General features: G+C 33.9%; 1 protein-coding gene across 2 annotated transcripts in view; it reads left to right on the forward strand.

The window, feature by feature from the left end:
* Positions 1–2,431: 2,431 nt before the first annotated feature.
* Positions 2,432–16,603, forward strand: part of LOC6653129 (integrin alpha-PS2) — a 42,234-nt gene continuing 28,062 nt past the window's right edge. The window contains exons 1-3 of one of the 2 annotated variants that reach the window (XM_002075464.4): positions 2,432–2,768; positions 13,773–13,897; positions 16,193–16,290. In XM_002075464.4, coding sequence (XP_002075500.1) covers positions 2,590–2,768; positions 13,773–13,897; positions 16,193–16,290 — 402 coding nt within the window. In that variant the 5' untranslated portion in view covers positions 2,432–2,589. The remainder of the gene's footprint in view (positions 2,769–13,772; positions 13,898–16,192; positions 16,291–16,603) is intronic. The other variant, XM_023181340.2, reaches the window with a different exon arrangement.

Consider the following 16,603-nt stretch of genomic DNA (forward strand, 5'->3'; position numbering starts at 1 on the left):
GTTTTCAACAAGAACAAGTGAAACTTGTGATAGTGCTAAAGTTATAATCATATGTGAATGTGCATATATATAAACCATATCAGCGACATATAAAAAAAAATCCATTAAAAAACATTGAACTTCACTTGTGCCAATTCCTACACAGAGACAAATATATAAAGTGTTTAAATACAATAAAGAAAGTGAAATCAACAATTAAATAATCACTATTTATTGAAGTGACTCATAATTCTAAAAACAAAAAGTTCAACAGGTTTTGAAACACACAATTCTATATATATTTTTGGTGTTGAAAATGAAACAGTTTATAAAACTTGTTTTTGTTTTTCTCCGTGTAATTTGTGATAGGGAAGGCCAATTTTCAGTCATTAAAGTTGTGGATATAAATTATATGAAATACAAAAAAAACCCATGAGTAAATTTGTTTAAATTTTTTGACTTATTATTCATACTGTTTTATCTAAAAAGACTTATGTATCCATATTTTAATTACAAGAAAAGTATAGCAAGGGAATTTCAAATATTGTTTTTAAGTTTCTTTGTCAGTGGACTAATTGTAAGAGACTTAAGTGCTACAGAATTGTCATTCCTAATCTTAACTTCAAAGCAAAAACTAGTTGTGAATTATAACACTGAAGTTGAACTTTTTGTGCATACCTCTGGGCGTCTTGGCCCCTTGAGCTTGAGACAACGTATATTTTTAGTTATTTTTTATAACCGCAGACTAGTTAATTTAAAATTTTTTATTTTTTTTGCAAGTTTTTGACCACAAAAATATTTATTATATTTAGATATTTAGTTTGAAAATTCTGTTAATTTATTTCATTATAATTGCAAAGAGTTTTATATTTTATATTATATTTTTTTATGAGTTATTAAAGAATTATAAATTACGGATTCAAATCAAGTCATCAAAAACTAAGTTGTACAGTGTTATTAATATTTCTATAATTTTTTTTAAAGATTGTAGAAATTTCAATGAATTGTGTTTGTTGTTGTGCTCAGTTTTTAATTGGTTTGATTCCTTTTTTTTTGTTTTTGACGAAATAGAGTTGCGATTTTGCAATTTTTTTTATGTTCCTCTTCTTTGGGTTTTTGTTTTTCCTTTTCTGAGCTTGCAAGCAACATCAATTTAACGGTTTTATTAGGCCATGAGACCAGCATATTAATTGTGTTCATGTTCATGTGTGTGTGTGTGTGTGTGTGTGTGTATCTCATTCTCATGTGATTCGAATCGAAATGATTGCCGATCGACCAAGCGACCGACCATATGGCCGTCAGTTTGTTTGAATTTTTCTTCAACAGTTATTGTTGTTGTTGTTGCGGTTCAAAACTCTATGAATGGGACAGCCTATCAATGAGTTGTCTATTTTGGCGCCCCCACAATTACACACACACACTGAGTCACACACACAGAGACACTCTCTTTCTGCATTTCGCTCTACCCACTTGTCAAATGTCACCTGCCTTGAAGCCTCCTCCCACGCTTTGGGATATGCATTTTCTTATAGGGTTCGTAACCTAGCTAAATGGCAAAAGAAAAAAAACCCTCAAAAAAAGAATTTTTAAGTTATCTATCTCTCAGACTGTCATTTTGGCAACCTGTTTTCCATCAGCCGCCGCCGCATTACGTCACCAATCAAATAAATGAGAACTTGAGAGAGAGAGAGAGAGATCGCCAGCGAGAGAGAGAGAGATGCTGGCGAGCGCGCCAAAAAACCTAAAAACCTGAGCAGATAAATAAACAAAAAAAGCAGCAGTCAAAAAACAAAATCTTTTGAAACAACAAAATCAGATATGGCCAGCATCTTATGACTTCCAAACGAGACCGCCGATTTGATACCCTAACCAGAGATATAGTTGACCCACATTTAAAAGAACTTATTATTTTGTCAAATTTGATTTACTGAGCTTGAATCAAAAACAGATGAGCTTGAGATTGATTGACAAGAAAAGAGATGCCAAGAAGAGAGATGCAAAAAGTCTCATATCTAACACTCATTTAATATAGGGTATATATAAATATATTCGCTTCCCTCTTCACTAAAAAAAAAATCAGCTAGAATTTTGGTTTTTATTGTGGCATTTTGTATTCTGTTTTTCTTCAACTTTTTCAATTTTGTTGAGTTGAGCGTTTTTTTTTTTTTGAATTTAAATTTCATTTCGGCCAAGGTTGAGATCATGCGCGATATATATGTACATACATATGTGAGAGAGTGTGTGTCAGCTTCTGTGTGAGTGTGTGTGTGTGTGTGTGTGTGTGTGTGTGGGATGTTATGAGTCTCCCCAAGTTTGTGTCTCTTATTCTCACATCTCAACACTTTTTGTTCTCTTTAACCATATGCTGCCTGTGTTTGCAATGTTTTAATATACAATTTAAACAATTTATTTAGGCCAATCGCATAAAAATTCAAACAGCTGTGAAAATGCAATAATTAAACAAAATTTACAAAAATAAAAAAATAAAAAACACCGATACGAAACGTCAACAAAACACCGAAAAGAGAGAAGGAGAAACCCCAACGACATCAAAAAGCCCAAAGGATCCAAAAAGTATCTACAAAATACACACACACACACACAGAGAAGATGATTATTAAATTCAAATTCCTTCAATGGTTTGGCCTACTCCTAACATTAAACCTCAGCCACGCCTACAACATCGATTTGCCCAGTTATGTGAGATATCGACAGGCGAGCAATTCGATGTTTGGATTTAGTATTGCCCTTCATAAGGGACAAAGCGATTACTCTGGCAGCCAAAGCAAGTAAGTAAAACCTTAAACAACTATTTACATATTTTAAAGAAGGGGAAGGAAGTGTGTGGGAAGTTATGACCTTTAGAAGACGAGCAGCAGACACCGGAAAGGTGTCTACAGGTCACAGAGATGACCTCTCGATCACTTTAGAAGCAGCAACTTCTTTTAAAGAGAGTCTCTTTCGATAGGGTAGTGTATACTTAAAGTCGCCACATCGAACCGGAATTCTGTATTATATGTATATTTTTTAATACTGCGTTTCGGTTTGGTTCTGATAATTGTTTCCAAACAGCACAGACATTTCAAATCAAATTGTGATAAGGGGTCAAGAAATCAGAATCCAACTTAGCTCTCTCTCTGTCTTCGGCTCATAAAATGTATAAGAAAATAAAAAAAAAAGATGATAGCATATACGAATGTTCTTTTATTCTCTTGCCTTGCTTCTTACAAAGATGTTGGCACATATGTATACATAAATTAGATAATTTTTTGTTTTTTAGGCCCTTTCGAGGGCGAAAATCATGAAAAATGTGCATTTAAGTGGCTCATAACAGTCAAACAGATAAGAAAATCTTTTGAAACAACTATATGTATGTTTATCTACATTACATACATATATGTAAATAACTTAAATAGAAGTTGCAAGTGTTTTGTTGCCCAACTTTGATGGCCATAACATCAGGAAAAGAAAAGCTGCATAAACCTTATTTGAATTAACAAAACAAATTAATATAAATCATAAGATATAAGTCTTTACAAAAGTCTCTACGTTTCTTTCCGAATTCTGATTAATTGGTTGGGTTTCTATATACATATGTACATATATTTTAAGATCATTTTGCTTATCATTTTATATTTGATCTTTGATGCGTATTGGTCATCTGGCCATTCGATTCAATTCGTATGCTCATTCAATCATTCATTCATTCAAATTGATGATGGACAGCTTGACCCAATGATCTAAATGGAGTGTAGTATACTTAAAAATCATCTCTAATGGGCATATTTTGCCTTTGAACCGCAAAGTAAGTTGGATTTTTCTTGTCTTTACTGTGGAGGTTTTGTTTCCTCATATTTTTTTTCTTTCTTTGCCTTTTAGAAATGATAAGACAAAGTTCAGGTCGATGAAGCGTGTTAATCAGTAGTATGAGCTGTAGTTATATGTGGTCTGACTTTTCGCACGTTCACTTGGCAAGAGCCACAGACTCGGACTAAGACACAGTCTCACAGACTCAATGAGAGACAGTCAATGAGGAGACCGAGGCAGACGGCAGAGGCAGAGTAGGGAATGGTAGGCAGATGCCAACCCATCGATAGAGAGGTGAAAGACTATCAATGCAACAGCATCTGGGCTCTCTAGTTGTAGTACGTGTGTGAATGGCCTTTGGCCATTTCACAGTGTAGCAGTTTTTTTTTTTCTCGAACTTTAAGTGCTTTTTAAAGAGAAGCACAACGGAACAGAAATGAAAAAAAGAAGAAAACCAAGTAAACGAAAACGAAAAGTATGCCGGGAAAATTATTTAAATGCAACGTTAAAATGTTTACAATTCAATAAACAGACGCATATAAACACACATACACAACACACACACACACACACCACACTCTAGAAGAAGAAGAAGATGCCCCAGAGCAGTTCATATAGAGATACAGAGATATATCAGAGAATGTCTAAGGCCAGACAGATGCGACACGTTTTTGGGATACAAAACGAAATAAACCCTCAATTGAAATGCCATTAACCGCAACGAATATTTAATGCTCTAGCTTAGTTTAACTTTAACTTTTTTAATTCCAAAAATCGAATCTCTTAAAAGTTCACTTTAGGAAACACGTTTGTGTCTTGAATCAGTTTTTCCTCTATTATCTTTATATGAAACTATCTTTATAAATAACTAAAAGAAAAAATTACAAAAAAATTATCGTATGATAAACTTTATCATCAAAAACTTAACCGGAACGTTTTTGTAATACAGAATTTTTTAAACGTAATCGCAACTTATTGTTTTATATCAGTTGATTCAGAAATTTGATATCATTTGATTCAGAAACAACTTCACGCATCGATAATGTTATCCAGAATGATTTCAGATCATTTTTTTTAAATATTTAATACTTTCTATATAGTTATGTATCAATATTTCTTAATCGAAATCGAGCTGTATATAAATTTAAATCGATTTGGATTCAAACTTCTATTTCATTTCAAATTTGAAGAATAAGTATAAAAAAATGGATATGGATTTAGACAATGTTTATAGTTGTTATTATAGATTATATATAAATGAAGTTAAAAAAAAACCTTATATTCGGTTTATTGGTTCAATTTTTCACTAGTTTAAACTATATAACTGTCAATATGGTCTATATAGAGTCGATATTTCTTGTAGTAAACTTTTATATAATAGCCCTTAATTTTGGCCCTTTTAAGCTTCATTTAAAGAAGTAACACACACACACCGACACACCACATACATACGTACATATGTATAAGTAGTCTTGAGTGATTTTACGAACAATTCACATTGTCTAGAAATTAACACATAATGTTTGCTAAGTGATGGATACTCTTGACTGAAGGGCAAGCAATATTCTACTACTAATTCTAGACCTTCTTCATCTTAACACTAACCCCCTCTCCCTCAAGCCCTCCCACCACCCCCTCCCCCTCTCCGCGCCGTTTCCAAACAATCTCAATGCTGTTAAGTGCGTTAAAAGCTGAAAATTACCTGACTCTTCATCTTCATCTAGCACACAATTTCATGAGAGAGAGAGAGAGAGAGAGAGAGATAATTATGTGTGCACAAACAAAAGTTGCCTTCATATCCACAAGAGGAGAACAAGAGCGGGACAAAGGGGTGGGGTTGTGGGTAGGGGGTGGTGGGGTAACTAGTTGTGGTTATTGTTTATAAGGCAAAGTCGTTGGCCAATGTGGTTTGCCCTGAACGCCAAAGTAAGTTGCGTCTTGTCGGCAATCTAGCAATTAATACAGCACAAAATGTATCCGTATCCAAGAGATACACACTCATACACACACACACACGTACGTACTTAATGTATGTTTGTTTGCTTGTTTGTGTATCTGTATCTTGAGTTGACACAGTTACAAATTTACTATATGGTTACAATCAGTGAATATTTTTGCCCCAATGTGCGTGCTGTGCTATTTACGGTCAAGTGTTTGGCCTAACCGTGAGGATCGTTGCCATCCTCCCTCCAATGTTGCCGATGTTGCCAATGTTGCCAATGTTGCTTCACCCAATTGGCCAAATAAAGTCGTTAAGTCCGTTAGCAGTTGCAGCCAAGTTGCAGGTGCCTGCCACACTGCCTCAGTGCGAGTGGCACAGGTTTCCTTTTACACCGAAATATCTAAAACATGGCCATTAGCTCATTAGAACTGTTCCCGTTTCTTGTTTTTGTCTAGACTATTTAAGGTTAGCGATAAGTGGAAGTGAAATACCATTCGATTCTTTTTTTTCTATTCATATATAACCACATGCAATCGTTTAAATGAAAAACATCTTTTGAGTAGCCTCTTAGAAACAAAAAAAAAAAATAACGAAAAGATATTTAGTATATATTTCTATGTAGAGTTTCACTTTTTCATAGAGCTTTCCCATTTATGATATTCCTGTATAATTATGTTAATCAGATCAATGTTTATATAAAGTATAGATTCATATTCTTGATCGGTAAAATGATCGGCGTTTGCTCTCATGTTTAAAGCAAAATAAACTTTTGTTTAAGATCAATAAGATGAGAGCATCAGTTAGGAACAATTTTACTCTGTACTAGAGAGCTGCATGAATGGAAGCAAAGTCGAAGTCAAATGAATCCATTCGAATTGAATTCAAATAAATGAGTGACAACTACACAATGAAATGAATGAGTGTGAGTTTGTACTTGTCATATCTCGCAAAATACGTAACTCTGTTTAATGAAAGGCAATGAATTGAGTGTCAAAACATCGAATTGTACTAAGGCACTCGAATCATTAGAATTATTCGAATTGACTCATTTTTATTGGGATGTTTAAAAGCAACAAAAACTAATTATTTTATCAAAAATGTATGGAAAATAATGGCGAAATGGGGGCTATTAAAATTCAAATATGCTATACACCAAAAACTTAAGGACACAGTTTTGGATTTGACAATTTGGGACAAATTTTGTAAAATCTATTTTTTCTAAATTAGATTCCTAGTTGCCACGAACCGTGAAAACATAAATAGGGCTTTCCAATATATTATAAAAAAAAATTATATTCTTTAATCCATCATATACACAATGGATCTACTTTTTAATATACTTCACTATTTGGAAAAAAAATTCTTCTCTATCTCTGTAGGGGATTTGAACCCGATAACAACAGTATTGTAGTCTGAGTAGGTCCCCACTAAGCCACTAACTACTCTAGTTTTGTAGTATAGTAATCACATATAGTTCAAAAATATACAATACAAATAAATACTAAATACTAAAATCAGAATTGGAATTCGAATGCATTCGAATCATAGCAACTCATTGACTCACTTTCTAACTCATTCAATTCGTTTTGTTTCGTTTGAATGTTGTGCGACTGATTTTTACGTCGCACACTCATTTAGTTGAAGTCGATTTTCAAAGTCATTCAATTCATTTATTTGGTTTTGAATGTTGTTAACTCGAATTAATTTTTCTATCATTCATGCAGCTCTCTACTCTGTACCAAGACTTTGGAATGTGACATTTTTAGATTTAGCCCAATTTCTATTCTCATTTTTATTGAGTTTGCGCATTTCCAATGCATTTTGAGACAATTCTTAAGTTCGCGTATTTTTTTTTACATTTTTAGACAAACTGAAAGATCATTTTTTTCTCAAACAATTGCAAAAAATGAATACCCTAATTTATGGTTGATAAACTCATTAAGCCGGGAATACAATTTTATATACTTATGATTTATGTATTGTTTAAACTTAATTAGCAAGTAAAGTTACCAACTTTTTAAGAATCAACATAAAGATTTAAAGTTTTTATTTATCAAAGCATTAATTGCTTCAAAAATGTTTCTTTTGGGTTGTTATCAATAACTCTCTGAAAATTTGTCATTTTGGTTAAAGGCCAACAAAGGCAATCAATCTAAAAAAAACATAAGTTTTCGGGGTAATAATGCAAATTACATAAGTTTTGGTCAATCTGTCCCTTTTTTTTGCCAGCATTTTTGGTCAATTTTTGAACCGATTTCAAAAACTTATAAATCAATTAAATCGAAAGTCAGTATATTTTAAAGTGTCATCAAATAACTGGATACGTTTAAAATTTAATTTCGTTCAGATTTCTGAAAAAAATTATGATAATCACAATATCATCCGAAAATTGGCAAATAATTTAGTTTGAGAGATTTTAATGCAGATCAAAAGATATTACCACTAACCATACAACACAACTGACAACTTCATGTCACACACACACTACGAAGCCTGAGCTTGTACCGACGAGTGTACACACATACAAAGACAGAACGAAATCACAAACGACATAGGCTTGCCTTATTTTCATAGCTGCTGCGGCTCTCTCGGAGAAATAGCTATAATTCCCCCTAGCCGCTATTTCACAATTTATCCCGCATTTCCTTGTTGCAACCCACTAGATCTATTGGCAAAATAGCTAAATTGGCAGCACTGCCCTCTCCCCACTTTACGCTTTCATTGAGAGTACGAATTTCGGGGTTTTGCCGAAGTTCTCTGGGGTTCCATGACTAGTAAAACTGTAAATACTTCAAAAATTGAACAAAATTAGAGCTACATGAAATTAGGTTTTTTTTTTTTTAGAAATTTATTATGCTGTTTATTGGCCTTTTTTGTCTCGCTGGATAAGATGAACTTGACACGACTTATGTACATACATTCCAATTGAATTAAGCATTATAAAGTTATTATGTACTTTCCAAAATCGGTTGAAATTTGGCAAAATTACATATTCGTAAGGTTAAGAATTTTTAAACTTTCATTTTTTTTCAGAATATTTCCGAATTATATTTTGGCAAATGAATGAACATTAAACTTAATTTAACTTTTCAGTGATTAAAAATCTTTAAAAAGCGCCCTGATAGTCCGTAGCCTTTTTGCTAATCCTGATAGAGGAATAATACTGCATTGTTTATAGACCACAACGTTAAATGAGAAAAGTACATATTTGGTATTAAAAGTATCGTCGTTGAGAATATTCAGTGTATAATAAAAAAAAAGTAAGTGATGAAGTAATATTACGCTGTTTATCTTTTGCTTTACTGAAATGCGATTGTGTCATATCTTAATCTACCTCTAATGAGCATCATGGAGGTTGAGAATTCAAACAATTTCAAAGAGGCTTGCTTGTTGTCTGAAGATGTGCGATGTGCCAGACGAATTTTGATAAGAACTTTGCCCAGATATATGAATGTACGGGTACGGGTAAGCTAATGGCAAGGTTTTTTTTATCTCTCTCTCTGAAGTAGTATATTTCTAAGATACATTTTATGTGTGTGTGTGTGTGTGTGTGTGTGTGTGTATCTTGTGCATAAGTGTAGAGTTTGTTTGTTTTGTTTGGACTCTGAGGAATGCTGAAGTAGCAAAAATATCACTTGAAATATCTCTCCATTTAACACAAATTGAATCTCTTTTGCCAATTTGATCTAGCTGAAGGGGCAGAAGCATGTGGCAGGGGCAGAGGCGGAAGGGGGGCACGATCGATTGCATAAGTGAGTCGGCAGCTGTTGTTACTACTACTTCGGTTTGATCTGTTGTTGTCGGTCGTTTTGCTTTTGTTGTGGTTATGAAATGGCAACTGGGCAAATGGCAGACACAATGAAAAATGTGTAATTGATTTCAAATATTTACTGTACTTTACATTAGTTTGTTCGTTTCTGTTGTTGTTGTTGTTGTTGTTGTTGTACGGTGGCCATTTAATTGCCGCTTGATTGCAGACACTCGAGATAAAGATCAACATTGAGCTGGAGGTCCACCGCATCCTGGGTTGCTTATCCTCTTTCTATCTTTCTCTCTTTTTTTTTCTATGACATACGGAAGTGTCAATGTGTAAAAAAGGTGTTGGAAAAACACACACACACACAGAGGAGAAAGAGACAAAGAGAAAGAAAGTCACATGCTGGGTCTTTGGGCACATTTTTAGGTAAATGGCTCAATGAGCAACCATAAATGAACCTTCATTTTCGTAGCGCCTGCGGAGGGCAAACCGCGTCACGTGTGGAATAGAACGGTTAATTCTTAGTTATTTTCCCACACACACTCAGGAGGAGGGGGCGAAATGAGGCGCACACATGTTTAGCGCCGACACGCCTTCGCCTTCGCCCTCGCTTTCACCCTCACCCTGTCATTGACTTTGCCTCAATCGTTTCGGTTCCTTTAACTTCGAAACTGACTCTGGGATAAAATGACTTGCTGATTTTGTGTATGTGTGTGTGTCTGTGTGTGTGTGTGTGTGGAAACTCTATTTGTATTATTTTAAAAAGGTTTCCCATTTAATAGTCACACTGCAGGTCAAAAGTTTATGGAATGATATAAGAAATAGTTTTTACTTCCGTTTAATAGAAAATACCTTTGGACTTTCCCCCAAAAATGTACTCGAAACGTTTTCAAATATCAATCTTTGAGTATTCGAAATTGATAAAAATAGATGAAACGTCACACAGAATCCGTAGAGATTGTGTGTGACAGCTGTTGGAACGGATTCCAATGAATATTCGTAGGTCGCATACATATCTCAACCACTATGCACGTGGCATTCATTCATTTTCGTTTCGCGGAGACATTAATAGAGAGACAGACAGAGAGAAAGATGGTTTGAGAGAAAGAGAGGGAATCAGTCAGAGGCAGGAAGCATGCGCAGCTTCACACGCGCACGCGCACCCACATGAGGGCCTCATTCACTCCCTCCCTCACTCGCTCACTCACTCACTTATGGTATGAATCGGATCCCGTGCTATCCTTCGAGCTAAAGGAACGGATGTTCGGCATGTGTTGTATTGTATTGTATTATTGTGCTATAGAGTGAGGGATCAAGCGAAGGGACCCATAGGGAACGCCGGCACCAAGGTAATCCAAGAACAATTTACAAACACAGAAAGGAAAAAAAGACGAAAATTTATTTTTAAACATTATTTTTATTGCGGCTGCTGCACGCGACGTCGACGAAGACGAAGACGACAACGTTCATTTCGAACTTAACATTCAATGTGCGATCCAGCAAAAGGTTTTTCATTTCTTTACGCGTTTCTCCTTATATTGAATGCACACACATATGCGTCTCTTCCAGTTAATTTTTGAATCCCTTGCAAGAATGGTAGACGGGGTGAAAATTGTTTCATGGGGGATTTGGTAATTGAGCCATTGAAATTGCATTGGGATTATATGTGTGTATGTGTGTGCCTCAACTACATATCGTATAATGGCCACAATTGAATGATTCTACTTTTGGCGCCTTTATTTTAGTTGTTTCCTTTGTTACGATTACACTTTTTGTGTGTTTTTCGTTTCATTTCTTTTATTGAAGAGCATTGATTTTTGATTTTGATTTGCCTTCCAAACAAATGAATTGTGTGTTGAGTTTGTATGTCAATTTTGCTTTTATTTTCTATTTGGTTCATTGCACACGCGTTTGAAAATATATCAAACACACATACATATGTACATACATCTACATATACATACATAATAAATTCAAAAGACTGACGCGTGCTGCTTTAATTTAAAAAAAAAAAAAAAACATAAAAAGGGGGAAAAACTAACACAAAAATAAATCTTAAATTGTTTTTCATTATTCGCATCGATGCAAAATACTGAGAGAAGTGATAGAAAAACTCTGATCTATTGGAAAAATATGTACTAGATCAAAATTTTTAATTCCAAATGATTTTAGATCTTCAACTTGAATCAAATTTGTGACTAGAAATTAATTTAAAACTCCCCAAAATACTAAGAGTTTAAATATATATTTACTCAAATCACAATTTCTACATATTTTAAAATTTTCTGAATAATCTTGAATCACTTCCTGAATTAAAATGACTGCCAGGATATGGGCACGTCATGAAAATAATCTCTTGAAACGTTTTGCAAATTCTTATTATTTTAATACACAAATTTTTCTAAATAAAATTATTCATTTACTTTTAGTCTTACTGATAATGTGTTCTGCAAATAATGTTAAAGATTGCTCATTTCCTACGATATCGCATATTGCATTCGTATTAAATGTTAGTAATAATAATAGTTCATTTAAATCAGCATAATTCGTCATAATATTCAAAAAAATATATATATATATATTTATGAAATAAATTCATTTTGCCATTTTCATTCAATAAAATGCAAAGTGTTGAGCCCACTGAACACCAAAGAGCTGTGGACAGTTGAGGGGAGTGGGGTTTGGGAGGGAGATATATGAAACCTGTTACTGGTTCGATGTCTGGTCTCACTATATAGCGCCTCATTGTCATTGCTGGCTTTGTCTGTTCATAAATATTGTATTAATTATGTTCGAAAAAAAAAACAAATAAATTAAAAGCTGTAACAAAAATTTAACTCGACTTTCAAAATACTCTGTAGCAATATCAATAAGTGCTATCTATCACTTATGATCCTAAACTATGTTTAATCTATCGGCATCGTAGTCATCGCTTTTTGAAGATCACTTTGGCATTTGTAGTTATCGTTTATCGACATCGTTAGCTTTTCTTTCTAAAGTCTCAACTTTGATCGTTGAATCGATTATGAAGATCCTAATCATTACAGAACTAATAAAGCGCCTAAAAAGTTGACAAATATCGAATGAATGATTGAAAGAATTTGGTGAGGCCAAATATACTCAGTTTGATTTTAGTTCTTAGGGTATTGTAAGAGAGAATGATCAAATCGAGCAATGCTTTGAATGCCAATGATGTCAGCGCCAATCTATAAAATGCCACAAAACGAATTCTTATAAAAAAGTGGATAGAATTCTGTGTTTCAACAAATTTTATTGGACAAATTTTCCACAAGATTTTGCGTCGATGAAAACCAAGTTCAAATATCAACAGAGAAGGCTTTTTTAATTCATCAACATCGACATCGACATCGAGAAATCGACTTTGTTGTCGTTTTCTTGTTTCACGCATCTGTGCAATTTTTGCTTTACTCAAGCGTCAAATTGTTGCATGTGGGCCTTAGGAGTTTGTAGGTTGGAGGTGGTGCTGATGGTGGTGGTGGCGGTGGCAGTGGCGGTGATGGTGGTGGAAGCAAGATCGTGGTCGTCGTTTGGGTCGGGCACGTTTTTAATTAACTTTCAAGTGTTTGATTTGCCGTTGTCGGCTTCTAGTTATATGTACATACATACATACATATATACACACACATAGAATGTTTTCATTTTTATTATTTTCAATTTTAATGAAGGCCCATTTACTGCTGCACCCTATGGCAGAAATTTTTGAGCGGCCCATGGCGGACCCTTCAATAGTAATTTTTTTCCCTTTAATTTTTGTGTTTTTTTTTCGCCGATGCCGATGCCGCTTCCGCAATGAATGCTAATGACAGCTGTCAATGTGCGTGCCAATGATGAACTACAACTAGAAGTGCTCCGAGAGACAGAGATAGACACAGAGAAAAAGAAGGAAGAGAGAGAGAGAGCATGAGACTAAGGGCGAGGGTGATGAGAGTACAATAGTTATACCTTACAGAAGGATGAATGTAAAACCCCTAAATGCAATTTTTATAATGAATTCATTTTTGTTTTTCAATTGAAAGTCGTTTCCTTAAATTGCCCAAAGCAATGTGGACACTTAGCAATTAAGTTTAATCCCATTCACAATTGTTAAGATTGATTGATTTATATATATAGAATAATTATTGTCTGCGACCTATCAACGGCATTTCAACTGATTCAGGTCGTTCCGCCTGCTGATCATGAACTAGTTGAAGTAAGATAAGCAATCTAATGTCATATATCTTAGGTTTTAATTCTCTAATGCGACCTTCTATTTTTTACCTTTTTTAGTCTAATTGTTGGAGCTCCCAAATATGATACATCCCGCATTCAAATGGGCGTTATTGAGGCTGGTGGTGTATTCAAATGCAGCCTGAAAGACGATGACTGCCAATTGGTGGCCTTCGATTCAAAAGGTAAGTCCACTAATGGAAATATGTATATATATAGGTATTAGTACTCTCGTTATGGGGTCTGGGTCTAGGTCTATCTAGCGGCGTGACTCAATCAAATTGGCGCCAGTGACAAACAGAAATTGCACTTGGGATTATTTATGGCTTACACGCATGCGTGTAGCAGCAGTATATCAAGCAGTTTTCAGTATTGAGATTGGCAAGAGTCTCCAGAATATATGTACATACATAAGTATAAGTATATTCCTTACGTTGTATGCCAAATGCATAAAAATGCAAATGTGTTATTTTTAGCAGAAAAGCGGGAGAGAGAGGAAGTGTATAAGTTCCTGAATGCAACACACGCATAACAACAATAACAAAAAAACGGAAATGATAAAACCGATATAAACAAGAAGAAATGTATATTTTTTGCATACACATTGTCAAGGTTTACCAAATTGACTTGGCCGTCTTCGGTAATGGCCATAGGCACTGTGGGCTAAAAGTTGATTTTCCTTGACAGAAATGTAGATTTATTTCACATAAAGTCACCTCATTTAAAGCACAGGAATTGTAAATTTGACTTATGCTACATAAATAGTTAATTGAAATGTTCTTAGTAATTGTGTTTTATGGTTTCATTTCACTGAAAAGTAACATCTGTGTTCCCTGGGCTATTACTTTTGCTTATAGAATAGTTTAGTATAGGTTGAAAGGTAACAAATTATTAATAGAACTATATAGAAACAGAAATAATGAAAAATTTGGTTTGGTTTTTGCACCTGTTTCAACTTATGTATAAACGTTACAGGTGTAATCGAGCAAAAGACAATTAAAATCAACAATTGGAATAACTTATAAATTCTGTTTCTTAAAAAAAAAGTTAATGCAGTTGTGGTAGAAATACAAAAATTAGTTTTTACTATTGCGTGAACTAGTGATGGAAAATTATCGATAATTGTTTGGAAAAGTAATTGCTATGGAAACTACCAGTTAAAATATTAATACTCTTATCTTAAGGAAACTCACTTAAGTTGAATTTAAAGAACAAGAGAGTTATAAATGATCCAATTTCAAGAAATTTTTACTAAAGATGACAAAATATCGATAGTTGTGTATAACGATGTAAGTAAGCACTTATCGGTAAAGTAATTGCTATGGTAACATATTAATACTCCGATCTTAACAAAAATTCTCTTAAGTTGAATTAAAATTTCGATAGAAACTACATAAGTTATAAATGATTTGATCTCAAGGAAGTATGATTTTTCCCATATTGATTTTGAAAGATAATTAATCGATGCCAAGCTTTTTTTCACACCATATGGACTATATGACGACTTTTTGCCCATGGTGTCTATTGGGTGTGATGATATTTTAGGATTGGGAGTGTCTTCGTTGAGTGAAATGCATAAATTTGAACAAACCCCATTGCAACTGACAGTTAGTCTCTGTTTTTCTTGGGCTAACCCCTTTGTTGGCTAAGTGGCACTCATATGTATATTTATCTTGTATCTTTACTGTTCTAAAAAATTGTTATTTGAAATGCTTGACCAGGAGCAAACAGGTGCTTCATTCGGCTAGCAGGTTGGTTTATATGTATCTCTCATAGCATCTCTCATAGTCATCATCGCCCTTCAACAACATTCGCATCATCAAACGCCATTAACCTATGATTCATGCCGAATTTCTTTCTGATTCATTTGCCCAAAGTGTTTATTCATTATTTTGCATTATTCACCCCGTCACCAGTCATTTTGCCAATATTTGGAAAGATGAATATTAATTGATTTATTCATTTGATATCACCAATGCCATCATCTGTTCTGTTCCACCCATTTCTTGGAGCATATTTGTCACAAAATATATAATTTACAAATTACCTTTTTCATTATACACACAATTATGTCATAAATCATTGCGTAAAACGGAAGTGTCCATCATAATTTTTCAAGTGTTTTGTATCTTTGTGTGTGTGTGTATATCACAAATTCAGAGCAACTTAATTAGTTTGCTTTGCTTATTGTTAGTTTTTTTTTTCATTCTCTTTTTCTTTTTGTTTTCATATTATTTCTTAAGCACCACCTACCACAAAGGAAAGATATGACGATGAAGAAACGCAAAAATATTTACATTAATTTCAACTAAATTGTTGATTTCCGTTGCACATTTTAAATCTGCCTTCGTCGTTTGTCTTATATTTTAATGTTCAATTTACTTGTTTCTCTTCTTGGTTTTATGCAAATTGACAAATTTTTTTTCTTTTGCCATAATGCTTTCATTTAATCAATCTCTTTCATCTTCTCCTTTCAAAAGGTAACAACAAAAATACTCAAGGCGAAACTATCGATCGTAAATCCTATCAATGGCTAGGAGCTACAGTGGTCACAGGACGTGATAACGATTTGGTTGTGGTAAGTACAGTACTATGATCATGATAAATAAAGCTAACCATTGCCAAAGGACTCTTTGAATTAATACAATTGCATACTTGTAAGGGCAAATCTATATGTATTGGTATTATTTGAAATCACATTATTTGAGATAACAGAGATGAAATTAATTAATGTACAGAAGTTGATTTTCAATCGGAGCTTTTCGTTGTGTGCTTTTGTTGCTAGTGATGACACTGTTATGATAGTCAAATTAGTAGTCGATAAATTAAATGACAATTTTAAAAGAGGTTCATTTTTCATTATTTAAACGTTTGAGAAGGGTTTAAGCAGC

The sequence above is a fragment of the Drosophila willistoni genome, assembly GCF_018902025.1.
Source record: "Drosophila willistoni isolate 14030-0811.24 chromosome XL unlocalized genomic scaffold, UCI_dwil_1.1 Seg142, whole genome shotgun sequence".
Lineage (NCBI taxonomy): Eukaryota > Metazoa > Arthropoda > Insecta > Diptera > Drosophilidae > Drosophila > Drosophila willistoni.